The following is a 14,716-nucleotide window of genomic DNA, read 5'->3' on the forward strand; positions in this document are numbered from 1 at the left end:
CCACGAATGTCATTTCGTGCTGAAATTTCAGAAGCATACAAAACATTTGTCAAAGTTTACCAAAAAAACAGAAGTTTTTATTTTTTTACTATTTTTTAGTTTTACTGTTCACAATGATGCATTTGAGCTCGGGATCAGATACTCCACGTCCCTGTATTGTGCATATTAGCTATTGATCGAGAGTGATAAGAGAGATTTGGATCACTTATCAGGACTAAGTTGTTACAGCTAAATAATAAAATCTGATCATATATCACCTCAATAAGATTTTCCCGTCAAGGCTGCGGTCCAACAATGATGCCATTTTGCCACCGAATGAGCCCCCCTAATTTCCACGAAAAAAATGTTCCATATTGAAAAGAAACATACTAATTTGTGCAGTGGTATCGGAGCTGCATGGCGCCATCTTTGTAGTGGATAAGTATGAGTACTGTATTACTCCCTACAATTGTACCGCGTCAATTAATTTGAATTGGAGGGAGTACTTCTATTTCCCTTCCTTTCCTTTCTTTCTTTGTTTCTTTCTTCGTGCGTGTGTGCGCGCAATATAGTACCTGTGCGGATCATACATCGTCGTCAGTGTGAGAAGTGAGCTTCCCGAGCTGCAACAACCTCTCTTCCTCGTCGCCGGCGGCAGCCGCCGGGGAGCCGGAGCTGAGGAGGTCCTGCGGGAGCAGCACGTCGGTCTGGTCGGCGGTGGGCACCAGGAAGATGGCGCCCAGCGCGGACAGCCTCAGCAGGTTCCGCAGCAGCACGGCGAGCCAGAGGTTGCTGAAATCGGTCCTCGTCACGTGCAGGGCCCGGAGCACGAAGGCGCCGCCGGTCTTGGCGACCAGCATGCCGAGGCTGTCGATGCACATGAGCAGCGCGAAGAAGGTGCCCTCGGCGCCCGGCGGGCAGAGCTTGGTGCTGAGGACCATCATCGGCATCAGCCGGACGCGGCCGACGACCCGGGAGACGCACTCCTCCAGGGTGACGAAGACCGCGTCCGGGACGCCGAGCGCGAGGTTCCACCGGAGCACGAAGGTGAGGTCGAGGAGGCCGGAGGCGCCGTGCAGGAGCTGGGCGAAGAAGAGGATGCTCCGGAACGGGTAGTCCTTGAGGTTCTTGTGGTAGATCAGGACGCCCACCATGGACGCCACCGCGCCGACGGCGTGCACCATCCCCACAAATTCCTGCATGCATGGAGATGAAGGCCAGATGATCAACACTCTGGACAGTTCACTCTAAAACTCAATGTGCCGTCATTTTTTTCAGTCGTGTTAAATCATAAACCTTTAGCCCAGTCTGGAACAACTGGTTTCTGTAATTCAACTGCTTACTCTGAAACTCCAGAGTTCCAAACATGCATGCCCCGTAAAGTTTACTACACTACATTATTAGAGGCAATGCTTGAACATGGAGACTATGCGCTACCGTTTAAGAGCTGAAAGATATTTTTTGTTGTTGGAATGATGTACTTTATCCTGGCAAGGAATCTTTTTGACATTGGGGACATCATTGTGGAACAAGCAAGATTGTGGGATCAGGAAATGCATGGCTGCAACCTAGATTCCAAGATTTGAAGGTAGGCACCTTTTTATCTAGCTCGCCTTTCTGATAGATCTTGATTGTGTTATATTCAGTTGTCTGAGAGTGATTGACGCGCAAGATCTCAGTCTTCTCTATTTTTTTTCAACCTTTTCGTAGTTTTGCCGCTCAGGCACTTCTAGTATTTTATTGATATCCTTTGGATAGAAAACAGTGGCGATATTTGATAAAAGATAAGAAGTGATTTTAAATTCATTCATTCGAAAAAAAAAAGAGAAAAGCCTCATGAGATGGAAGATGCTAAGCAAGGAATTTATTGTTGCATGTTATATTTTTGTAAAAATCTTCTTGGAGCAGAAGTATTTTAAATTCCAGGGCCATATTGTGTTGTGATCCAATCAACTCCAGTGTGACAATAGACAAATCAAATCCCATTGGTATTTCTTTAATTTTCCGAAAGTCAATACGCACCCGCTTTACCTAGATGAGTAAGATAACTTTTCAGATAATGGATGACTAAGCTACTTCCTCCATCAACCTAATTTTTTGGAAAATATTGACAGACTGTGACTTTTAGTTAACCATATTCTGAAGAAAGTTAAGAAGGAATTTTAGACTGCAGTAGCTACAAACAAGCATGCACTGAAGAAACTTTTTATCTAATATCAATTGCAAAGTTAAATGTCTGAAAAGTTAAGAAGACATTTGATTTTAATGCTATGTTGTTTTTTAGAGATTTCAAATGAACTACCACATACGGATGTATATAGACATATTTTAGAGTGTAGATTCACTCATTTTGATCCGTATGTAGTCACTTGTTAAAATCTCTAAAAAGACAAATATTTAGGAACAGAGGGAGTATATCTTTGCGCAGGGCATCCTAATCTTCTCTTTATTGTTCCAATTTTATAGGATGTCCCCAAACCTGCAGTATGTATATATCTGGCTCATGGAGAGTGGCGATCTGGTGAGCCGAGCTACTAAGATGCAGATCATTTTATCAAGACTTCCTTTGTTTTCTGTAACAAGCCTAGTAGTAAGCACTAGCATTAAGCAGGTCATAAACAAAAGTTCTACCTGTGAAAATCCAGGATTAGGCGGTTCCTTGTTAGTGTACCAGTAGAACTGCCCCTCATGAGTGCTGATACTGAGGGCCAGCGAAAGGAACATGTAAAGAGATGGTTTCCACACTACTGGATACTTTATTGTCTGAACCATCCCTTTAACTGCCACAGTAACCTTGTTCAAAACCTGCATTTGATTAGCATTTCAGTAAGAAGCAAAAAAATTGGAAGTTGCGCAGTTCCTTTCATTGTTAGATTCTTATTTTCTACATGTGCAACAGTGCAAGTACACTTTCCTCAGTTCACTGTCTAGGTTCAGCTATAATTCATTTGAGAAGGGTATAATTTTCCTCAAACAAGATATCTGAAGATTTCCAGTCACTTAAACATCAGGTTCATATTAACTTAAATTTGCTAATATGGTACAATTCCAGGAGAATAATGTATAAAACTATAAATGCACCCAGCTTACCCAAGCCAGTTAACATGAATGGTGTTAGATAGAATGATAGACTATCCTGTTCACTCACATACAGACATCAAGAAACAAATTTAATGAGTTTGGAGCAAAAGAAGCAGTAGGTGGAATAAGATTGCTGATCAACGTACCTTCTCTTTCATGTTATGCTGATACATTTTCAGCTCATATATGTAAAATCCTAGGAAAACCAACATAGTAGGAGGTAAAGCCATCACACCTAATGCACCCTATATTAAATCAGAATGCATGCAAAATTTAGTTTCTCAGTCAAGCAGCATAAAAAATGGGATCCTCTTACCTGGCGAACATTCGCTGGGAGGGGGTGGTAGCGAACGTTAGATGGCAGTTTTAGTTGTGTGGGGGTTAGCAGTTTCTTCAGAACAGCATGGCAGTTTCTGGGAAGAAGGAAATTTTGAGCAAAAACTGCCATGTTTGATCTCGTGTCACAACTAAAACTGCCAGCAAACAGCGTTCGTTTTCCATCCCCTTCCTTAGGAACGTCAGCCAGATAGCATTATCGAAAAAATGAAACTAACAATTAAATAAGCTTCAAGAATTTGGACTGTGGTTTACCTGTGCTCCTAGATGGTGGACAAACATGCCACTTGTAGCATACCCAATAAGTGCACCTAGCGACGACGAGAATGCACAAAGGCTCTGCATGTCTGGGGCCAATGCTGGCTTGTCAATACTGTTCTTTGCAATGCATGCATCTATTGTAACATCAGCAATGGCAACTGCTGTGGAGATTCCCACGAAGCAAACTACTGCAGAAGTCACTGATAGTCCAACACTGGCAAGAATAGCAGTTGAAAACATTCCAAGCATTCCTACAACCACAAAAAAAGAGCGGATTTTTCAATCACGTCCATAATTGTGGGCTTGTGGCAAATATCAATGATGAACGCTTATAAGCACTTGTAACTTGTAAGTAAAGGACACAACAGAGGTTACTGGACAGCAACCCCTTGTAAGAGCATTGAAATGTTAGGACTTACGATACTTCTATGCAATTTGAAACAATAACAGATGCAGAACTTCTAATAAAGCATGTAGATTGTTTGGTGGAAAATTCAGAATTCACCAGTTCTGCCAGTTTATTATCATAACAGCTATGCAACTTCGGGTTATTCGACTTGTGTCAGACTAACAGTGTCATAGTACACCCCAAATATCTCTGGCGTGGAAGTACCTTACATGAGCTCCTCATATCTCACAGCATATGGTTTAGGACACTTTCTCATCTAGTATAAAAATTAAATGTGTTGCATATTTCCACTGGTCCTTGTTGATACTTAATAGGGGACCACTAAATTTAGTGCTAGTTTTTATATTTTCTGTAACAATTTCTAGCCTATGTTGTTTCGTCCTCAGGCATTTTTACCCGCATCATCGGCTTTTGTAATATAATCAGTCCTTATTAGTGGATAATAAATAAAATCAAATGCGATACCATTGCACAGATGAAAAGTTGCAAGGTGTCCCAAGTTATAGACAGTGGCGTAGCTACGGGGTGGACAGGGTGGTCCATGGACCACCCTGAAATTAAAAAATGTTTCTTTAAAAATAAATAAATTTATGTAAATGTTTCTACTATTGGACCACCCTGGCACAAGTGCCTAGAAACAATGCAATTCATGTACAGACATGCCGCCACAATGAATTAACTAAGAGGCTGACAGCGATATATACCAAACAGTCTAGTCTATGCCCCCACAGTAAGGGCAAATCAACAGCTTGTTCCAAAACAGATCAAGCCAGCAATAGTAAGAAAAATGCAGGCATACTCAAATATCTGAACCTACTCCACGTCGCAGTTGAGCTAACACAATTTCATCCACAATTCTGTCATATAAGCTGCCCAACCGCTCTCGGCCTCAAACGGGGTCGGCGTGCGCTTGTTTTCAGTTAAGACGACAGCAGTGTTCGAAAGACCCTCCACCAAGAACACAATTAGCATGCCATTACCCACTACAACAAATTCTGTATGAACACGAAGAAGGAGGTACCTCCGGGCTCCGGCAAGTAACAACATCTATCTATACAGGCTAAAGCAAATGTCGAGTCTCATCCATGAGTTGGGAGAGGTGGATGGATTCATCATTCATGGATGACTGACCTGAGAAGACGAAGTAGGGGCGGCGGCGGTAGCCTCGGACGGGGAAGACGTCGGTCATGACCCCCCAGAGGGGCTTGAGGACCCAGGGGACGTGGAAGAAGATGGAGAGGAACTGCACGGTGGCCGGCTGCACCCGCTGCACGTCCTTCCAGTAGTAGTCGGACGCCACCCGGAAGAAGGAGCCGGCGAACCCCTGGTTGAGGCCGTACACCAGCACCACCCCGGCCACGAACGTCGCGCCCAGCTCCCGGCACAGCATCCGCACCCACCGCACCGGCTCCAGCGCCGCCTCCGCCCACCCGCCGCCCCGCTCCGGCGCGCTGCCGGCGAGGCCGTCCGCCCCCATGGCCCCGTGCTCCTCCTCCAGCATCGGTCCTCGTCGGATCCCTTGACGGAGGAGCTCGGCGGGGGGTCGCGGCGCGGGCTAGGGGGCGGGCATGGGGCCGCGCGCTCGCGTCACGTGCGAGCGACTGCGGAGATGGAGTTGAGTGATGGAAAGGAGCTCGGCATTCGGGTTTCTTTATGGCGAGGGAGTGGTGAAGACGTGATCTTGGACGCTCGGACCGAGGAAGTGGTGGCGTTGGGGAGGTGAAGGTGAAGCTCAGCTCATCTGAGCACTTGAGCAGGGGTAGGTGTTGACTGGTAACGAGTATGGCTGACCTGTGGTGTACAATTTTCATCACGAATTGACCAAATCCATTGTGAATCTTCAATTTCTTCAAAGGTTGAGACTTGAGAGCAGGGAGTGCGTTCACCAGTGCTGACATGTGGCGCCATCTTTTCGCCACAAATTGACCAGTAATTAACTGCGACTTCTTTAACCGGTAACTATCCAAACTGGAAAATTAAATTTTTTGACGGGATACTACGACGGGCTGGGAGCCTGAACTTATATTAGCCAGGGAGAGATGACAACATTCAGGTAGTTACATAGGGTCAAGAAAAAGAAAGATTACAAGGGGAGCAGCCCCCAAAAAATATCAGAAGATAAGCTAAATTCTCGCAGATAAATGATACAACATGGTGCCCCAATCCGTTAGAGCATCTTTAGCCGTTTGGCGCCCCAGTGCATTCGGCGAAGGGCTTTGGGTGTTTGCGTCGGTGGTTTTTTCGGCTTGGGGGCGTCGAGTTTCCAGCCGCGCCCCCAGGTTTCGGCCCCCAAACGCAACAAAATTCAAAATTCTGTTTCCCGCTACCAAAAAACGACACAAGTTCGACAATCATCATGTCACAGGTCGGCGATCGAACATAGCCAAAGTCCGGCGATCAAAAGGGTAGGAACCATAGACATGGAACTCAAACGGTAGGCTCCTCTGTCGTAGGGCTGGCCGAGGTCGGCGTTGGCGTCGGCGTTGTGGGCACAGCTTCAGTGCTCGTTGTCGGCGTTGGCGTAGGCATTGTGGGCACAACTTCAGTGCTTGGCATCAGCGTTGACGTAGGCGTAGGCATAGTCGTGGACGTGGGCGTAAGGGCAGTGGTTGCCGCTAGTCCCGACATCTGGTTCAAGATGAGGCCGCGCTCCACCAGGTACCACGCCTTCACATGCTCGTCCATCGTCGACATGTCTGCCCCCATCAGGAATGCCAGGTCGGTGTTCCTCTTCTTCGCGGCGATGTTGGTCCTGAGAAGGTCGAGCTTGACATCCTGCTTCGCATCAACGTCGACCACCTCGCCTCGGATTTCTCCTCCCTCTTGACGGCATTGCTCTTGGTATCAGCGATGCACTGTTCGATCGACGATTGCAGCCGTTCGGCAGCGGGTGTCGCGTCCCTCGCTGCCTTGGCTCTTTTGTTGCCATCAGGGCGCCCTTCTTCCATCGCCGAGGCAGGCGCGTCCGGGTTGTAGACACCGTCCTTGGCCTTGGCTAGAGCGAGCCGGTATTCTGTCCATTTCTCACACGACTCGATTCTGGTGAACACATGAAGGAACTTGAACTCTTGGTTGTTATTGTCCTGGCGAAACATGTCGAACATCCGAAGCATTTGCACATTCGAAGAACAAGTGTAGGCGAAGAACTGGGCCGGCGAGCGATGGCCATACCCGACGCTCGAAGTTGGCGCCGCTTTCCGGGTGAGCCATGACCTCCTCTTGAACCCCATGCCACTTGTTGCAGACCTGCTGGATGGTCCCCCAATGGTTCGTCATGGCCTTCTCACCGCGATCCTTGTGGATGTTGACGAAGTCGGGATCGACCAACTTGCGCTCGTCGAATGCCATCTTGCTCCTCCTCCGGTACGTGCCGGCGTTCTAATTCGCGCCGGTGATCGGGTCGATGCTGACGGTCTTCCATGCTTCGGCGAGGCACTCGTCTTCCTTGGCCGTCCACTTGACACGAGGCTCGCCCGGCTGGCGGTGGTCGCCCGCTTCTTCTTTCTCCCTTTGGGCGTTGGCTCCGCCGGTTCTTCCTCCTCCACCTCCTCCTCGGCATCGTCGTGCTCATCCTCCATGTTGATGGCGGTATCCAGCGTTTCTTCTTGCGTGCAGAATCCGGGGCACGAAGCAGCGGCGACCGAGCCGCTCGTGATGATCTCGTCCATATCGGCGCCAGTGCTGCTGAACTGTGGCGCCGAGCCATGTGTGAAGGGTAGGGCCCCACGGCGCAGAGTCGGCGCAGGCGAGACTGAGTATGTCGGCGGCGAGTAGCTGAACTGGGTGTTGAGGCCGACGGTGAATGCGAGGGAGGGAGTGCGCGGGTCAGGGTTGAAGACGGGGGGGGGGGGAGTAGGTGCGCGCGGGTCGGGGTTGAAGGCGGGGGACGCGCGCGGGTCGGGGTTGAAGACGGGGGGACGCGCGCGGCGCCGCGGCATGCAGGAATGTGATGTTGGGGTTGAAGCCGCCATGCGCGTCGCCGTCGACGTAGCTAGGCGAGGGCGCATACCCCCACAGTGGCGGCGAGAAGTTGGCCGGCGAGCGATGCTCTGCTGGCTCCCCCACGCGCCTTGTAGGCACTGGTCAGCCTGTTGAGACGGAAAGTTTGCCATCCCCGTGCGAGACGCCTCCTCCTGCTCCGCCGCCGCCGCGTCCCTGGCCTTCTTCATGTTGAGCCTGTTCCGCCGATCGGTGGTGACCGCCGCTCGGTGGTGACCGTCGGCCTTCCACTGGGCGTTCGTCAAGCTCGGGGGCCTTGACATCGGCACCCTCGGCTTCCTCTGCTTTGGCTGGACGGAATCGATGGCTAGGCGAGGGGGCGCATATTTCTTCGGCGGCATGGTGAGCGGATCCGGGGGGAATGGCGAGAGCTGCGGGGGAGAAGGGGGTCGGCAATGGGAAAATGGAGGGAAAGGAAAAACGATGGGAAAATGGGCCGGTGTCGCCGACAGCGCGGGCCCAGCCTTTTTGCTTCAGCAGGTGCCCCCGGACGACCCCCGATGCGCTGGGTTCGGCTTGGGTTCGCCGGTTGTAATTTCGGCCCAAACCAGCGAAAAACGAGGATCTGGAGGTGCGGCTGGGCCGTTTTTTCGGCGCCGGCGCTAAAAAAAGCGCCCTGGAGGGCCTATTCAGGGGCGGCTGGAGATGCTCTTAGAAGGGCCTGCTTGACAGCATTTTTGCAGCCAGAACAATAGATCCTCTCCAGATCGTCGTAGAGTGGCATACAGATCCTCAGCGTGAGCACTGGAAAATTAAATTCAAGGTCAAAGATTGGATGATTAACTACTTCTACAAAAGTAGTGGCCAAAACTGCTGCCAGCCGGTAGAAATAATAACAGATTGTACAATACTCATGTGTTCCGAATGCTTGGTTCATGAACTACTTGATGGTTCATGGGCTGTTGGGTCTAAGGAGATCCCCTATCTGAAAACTCCAAAATTTTCTCCCTATCCTGTTTCGAAAAGAAGAAAAAAATTCCCTATCCCATTTCCTTTACATTTTTTAGGGAAATGATGTTTGCTCATCTAGCAGATCCCCTATTCTAAAACAAAATATGCAGACATTCAGGCAAATTTCTGCCCGAATAAAGGTAGAGGCGGGAGAAACCACATGAGACTTTCTGAATAACAGGAGAAGCACAAAACACATCCGAATTGGATTTCTTATTGACTTTCTCTGATCCATCATCACAAGTTTTCAACCCCTTGTCATGGCACTAATGGCAGATTTACAATCGGCAATCAGCTATGCTGCTCTATACAAATGGCACTATATATCAATATATATATATGTACTCGATACAAGAGAACAATGGCCGTGTTTCGCAGTGTTATGTGCAACCAAACCCTGAATGCTCAAGGCACATTATGGTCGAGCTCCGACGCCTACAACTCCTGTTTGCTTCATCCAGAGGGACCACTTGACCGCCTCTAGGAAATTCTCATTCCTCTGTAGAGCTGCTATGAGGTTAGTATACGTCACTCGATCAGCGTTGATACCTTTGATCCTCATCTCCTGCATCAGCTTGACAGCATCTTCGGGCATTCCCGCTATCCCGTAAGCCTTTATCAATGTGTTGTAACTGTACAGGTCTGGCTCAACGCCGCGGCTCTTTAGTTCCGAAAGAACGTAGGCGACGCCTTCGATCCAACCCTTTCTCCCATATATGTTCATCATAATATTGTAAGTGTAGTGGTCGAAGTCGCATCTTGCTCTCCTCATTTTCTGCAGAACAGCAGAGAACTCCTCCAGCTGGCCTGACTTTCCATAGGCATTCAGCATGCAATTGTACGCCTCGAGAGAAACCGGAAACCCTGCGTCCTGCATCTTTTGGACAAAGTAATTCATGCTGCGGTAATTCCCGCTCTGCGCGTACGCCGCGATGATAGTGTTGTATGATATGGTATCTGCCAGTCCTTGCTTCCGGGCCATGCTAAACACCTTCTCAGCCCTGTTGAAAAGCCCAGCTTTTCCATATATATCTAGCAACACATTCAGGGTGACAGTGCTGGCCAGGTGTCCTAGTTGAATCATTTCGTCGAAAATTCTCGAGAGCTCGTCGACTGGTATCGCTGGGCCACAGCAGTTAATAATGCAGTTATACATGGCTTCATCGCATTCAACCTCGCTCTTGAGTATCCGATAATATGTATCAGTCAACTTCTCGAGCAGGCCGCATTTCTGGTAAGTCCGAAGCATGTCAAGAAAAAGGTATTTATCAGGAACTATTTCCTTTTGTTTATCCATATCTTCCAGAACTGAGCAAGCATCTTCTGGTCTCCCAGCTTTATTATACATCCTCACAATTACACTATAAGCAATCATGTCAAGAACACAAGCTGAAGCCTTCAGCTCAAGGTACAAGGTTTCAGCATCAGTAAATCTCTCCATGATGCTGAAAACATCAATCATAGTGCAGCAAATGCGGAGATTTGGATGCGTTCGGGATTCTGGCATCTGGCTGTATATCCTTACAGCATCTTCATAACTGCCAGCCTCTTTGCAAGAACATATCAAGATATGATACAGATTGTCTTCAAAATCAGAATCTTTCCACTTCTTTTCACGCAAAACACAAAGAGCTTCTTCTAATAAAGAATTTTGAACAAACGTTGTTACTAAAATAGAGCATGAGGTAGCATCATACAAAACCTTCTTGTAGAAGCATGATTGCAGAATTGGTAGAACCTTATGCATCCTCCCGACTGTTCCGTATGCCCGGACAAGAATAGTAACAATAGATGAACACTGGCAGCCTGCTGCCCTCATGTCCCTAAGAATTTCAGCCGCGCTTTCACTGTCATCATGCCTTGCTATTAAGTTAATCATCGTGTAGAAGTTGGACGCGTTTGGTTGAAAACCGGAACTCTTGAGCTTCTTGTAATACGAAATTGCCTCTTGGTGTTTATCTGCTCTACCAAAACCTTCTATCATTGATCTATAAGTTGTTTCATCGGGAGCTAAACCTGAACTCTCAAGTCTGTGGAACACTTCCTTCGCCTTTTGCATTTCAGAAACCTTTCCATACCCTGTAATCACAGTATTGCATGCCACAACATTTGGGGAAACACCTCCATCTTCCATGGACTGCAACACCAATTCTGCTTCTTCCATTTTGCCCTGCTGACTGTAAGCATTTAGCTGCACTAACCAGTTCTCCATGTTTGGAACAACCCCATCATCTTTCATCAATGTGATAACCTCCTCGGACTTATCGAAAAGGCGTGAACGCGTGTACAGAGTTATCATGGCTGAGTAAGCATTGACACACTTGACATTGCATTCCCTCATTTTCGCGAAAGCGAATTCGGCCTCCTTGAGGCTCCCAGTCTTCTGGTAAAGGCCCATGAGCATACCAAATGTGGACACATTCGGCTGCACCTCCCTCTCCAGCATCACATGAAACCACTTTGTTCCCCAATCAGCAAGCCTCCTCTTGGCACAGACATACATCAGCCCGTTGAACGCCCGGGCATCGAGCCGGCAACCCGAAACAGCGACCATCTCGTGGAGCAACAGCTCGGCCCTCCTCCAGTCCTCCTTCCAGGCAATGGCCTGGAGAGCCAGCCGGTAGGCGTCGGCGTTCCTCTCGAGCTTCCCGTTGGCCTTCATCCACACGAAGAAGTCGAGGGCCTTCACATCGCTGTGCTTCTCCAGACGGATCAGGACGGAGTTGCACTCCTCGATGCTGGACTCCCGGCTGACGCCGGACAGAATCGCATTCACATCGGGATTGTTCACCAGAACTCTGCGAACCTGTGGATCCTTTCTCACGGGGGCGCGCCTGGGAGCCCTCGCCGGCTTGTCTCCGCCCGGCGGTCTCCTCCATAACCTCCCCCCTTTCTTCCTCCCCGCGGAGCTCGCCTGGCTGGCGGTGATGCCGTCCGCGATGTCCCGGCCAAGATCCGCTGCCACTCCGCCGGTGCGGCTGGCATCTTCAGACGGAGCGGACACGCACAGCGTGGACTCCGCGCGGCCGCCGTCCTCCGTAGAGCAAACCACGCCGTCCTTCAGAGCTGCCCTCGGATGGCTCCTCCAGGCAAGGAAGCCGTGGGATGCGGCGGCTCCGCCACGGGAGTGGCGCCGGTCCGCGGCGTACCCGACGCTGGTTGGCAGCACCCGAGAGCTGAACCCGACCAAATCCAGCCCCATCTCAGCTGGGTTCCCGGCCGGCAGCAAAGCAATCAGCTAGCGTGGGGGCATGGGGGTTCCGACTGGAGCTCCACTCCACTGCAGTAGAGCGGAGGAGTGGCGGCTGGGTAGGCGCGCGGGGTGGGCATTCTGGGTGGATTGCCGGATAGAGAGCGGGTGATGCAGGAGGGACAACCGCTGGACCTGGAGATGCGGCTGCTGCCGGCTTGGCTGCACGAGCGAGGGGTGTGGCGAGGATTTTATTTTATTTTATATATACCGTTTTGACCCGTTAGCGAAAGAATAACACAATTTGACCCTACTTTCATTCTTTTTTAAATCTGATCATTTTCAATATGCCATTAACTCGCGTTTTGCTTGCACGGAAGACGCCAAGATTCGCGGTGTCTGGCCCTGGTTCACCGTCTGGCAAAGGGATAAACACCACGGTTCGTGGCGCTTACTATTAAGGATTAATTAAATTTTTAATAATCCATGCTTTATGTTGGTTGTGTAGTTTCACAAACGCTAGTTACCGCCTGTAACCAGGGGCCTGATGACATAAGACATATGTTGTTCGAATGCAAATTGGCAATGGATGTGTGGATGATGCTTGGTCTTGAGCTTGTTATCAAACAGGCACTGAAAGTTGACAAGGCAGGTGAACTTGTGTTGGCTCATCTTCTGTGCCTTCCAGAACAACAAATCCAAGTTTTGGGCTTACCGAAGTTCAGAGAAACAATGGCAACGACAGTTTGGTATTTGTGATATGAAAGGCGAAAATTGACACATGACGAAGAAACTCAAAGCGCATATCAAATCAATATGTTAGTGGGAGGCTTAGTAGTAAATTATACCATCTCTTATAGCCTAAAGGCTCGCGTCCGATCAGATGCTTGGCTGAAACTAAAGTATGGTTACGTGAAATTAAACGTTGACGCGGGATTTGATAGTGACACCATAGGGGGGAATTTATAGCGGCTGCTAATGAAAAGATGGACCTCTGCTTCGACTCGTTCATAGCATAAGCAATTGCAGTGAAGTTTGGTTTGAATCTTGCTAATACCGTCGGATGCAGTAAGATTGAAGTGAATTCAGATAGCGTCGGATGCAGTAAGATTGAAGTGAATTCGGATAGCATGGAGGTGGTGAATGCGTTGAGCCAAGGCTACTCTTCTTCAGTCGCTTCATCCATTATAGATGACTGTTATTTCATGTCATTAGGTTTTTTCCATGTCACTTATGATCATTGTAATAGGGATCGTAATCGAGTAGCTCATGAACTAGCAAGGTTAGCTAGGTTTTCTTCTCCGAGTGTTTGGATGGATAACGCCCTGATGAGGTTATCCCTTTACTTGTAAACGATGCTACTTTACTTATGAATGAATAAAGGAGAAGAAGTTCATAAAAAGATGCTAGTTACCGCCTATGTAATAACGGCCTTGTATTAGGTATAAACACCCTACTCCTGTAGGCCGTATCAGTGTTCGCGGACTAGTTCCCACTGTTTCATGGACATATATGTTATCTGGTTTGGAGGTCAGCGTTGGAGATGCCCTTAGCCTTGGTCGTGCCCAAATCCCGGCTCTGCACTGCTGATCAAGGTAGCCATTGGGATATGTTTGGTTAAACGGTATTGAAATCAAATCGTGGGGGTTAATGATAACAGAATGGAAAAAATCCAAATGTTTTGGGTTCAGGTTAGTAAATCTAATGGAAACCGAGGAGAGATACTAGACAAGGCGCAACATGCCAGCATGTAGAGGAGACCGCTGTCGGGGATCCACACAAGGAGCACTCCCTCGGGCAGGGAAGGGGATCCAGAGTCACCTTCCCTTCTCTCATGGCTTTCCCTTCTCTCTTCTGGAGCTTGGAGTTCAAGGGGTTTGGAAACTTCTTAACAAAGGTCTTCTTAGGGAATCTTGGTTTATCTCCTCTCTTCTCATAGGACAAGCTTCGGAGAAGTGATCCGACTCATCACAATTATAGCAATTTCTTCTCTTATTTGGGAATCTTCGCTTGAGGGCTCCCGAGCTAAACTTCTTCACAAAGAGTACCATATCTTCATATAAGGGACACTCATCCAAGTCAATCTCATCACCATATTCGTAATCTTCTTCTTCGTCACTTTGTTTCTCAACATACACTTGTTTGTCCTTCAAGGCAATATTTGGCTTTGATGTAGCACTTTGCATGGCAAGATGTCTTGTGTTCTTCATATTGTTGGAATGTAGCAATAACATCACCGGGAGTCTTGCTTTTGAAACCATACTCACACCTTATGTCCCACACCATATTTTCATGATGGAGAGAGAGCAGTCAACAACTTGTCCACAAGATACTGCTTTATCATGTGAAACCATCTTGAGTCTTGTCACAATCAAAGCACTCAATGTCGACGACGAGAGTCTTGAGGCACTCATGGAGATGTTAGGGAGTCTCATCTTTCTCCATGCAAAAGTAATGCAATGCACTCTTGGCTATCTCATACTGGATTTGTTGATGAGAGGTGGTGCCGG

The 14,716-nt window shown here is 48.5% G+C and overlaps 2 protein-coding genes across 2 annotated transcripts; both read right to left on the reverse strand.

The window, feature by feature from the left end:
• Positions 1-219: 219 nt before the first annotated feature.
• LOC109755153 (probable folate-biopterin transporter 6) lies at positions 220-5,817 on the reverse strand. Its single transcript, XM_020314039.4, has 5 exons — positions 5,198-5,817; positions 3,652-3,908; positions 3,207-3,305; positions 2,611-2,784; positions 220-1,175 (listed from the first exon to the last, which is right to left on the reverse strand). Exons 1-5 carry the CDS (start codon positions 5,565-5,567, stop codon positions 564-566), a joined length of 1,512 nt encoding a protein of 503 aa, XP_020169628.1. The 5' UTR covers positions 5,568-5,817; the 3' UTR covers positions 220-563.
• Positions 5,818-9,201: 3,384 nt separating this feature from the next.
• LOC109755151 (pentatricopeptide repeat-containing protein At4g30825, chloroplastic) lies at positions 9,202-12,439 on the reverse strand. Its single transcript, XM_020314036.4, has one exon. It carries the CDS (start codon positions 12,216-12,218, stop codon positions 9,432-9,434), a length of 2,787 nt encoding a protein of 928 aa, XP_020169625.4. The 5' UTR covers positions 12,219-12,439; the 3' UTR covers positions 9,202-9,431.
• Positions 12,440-14,716: the final 2,277 nt, after the last annotated feature.

This window comes from Aegilops tauschii, chromosome 5 (assembly GCF_002575655.3).
Source record: "Aegilops tauschii subsp. strangulata cultivar AL8/78 chromosome 5, Aet v6.0, whole genome shotgun sequence".
NCBI classification, from domain to species: domain Eukaryota; kingdom Viridiplantae; phylum Streptophyta; class Magnoliopsida; order Poales; family Poaceae; genus Aegilops; species Aegilops tauschii.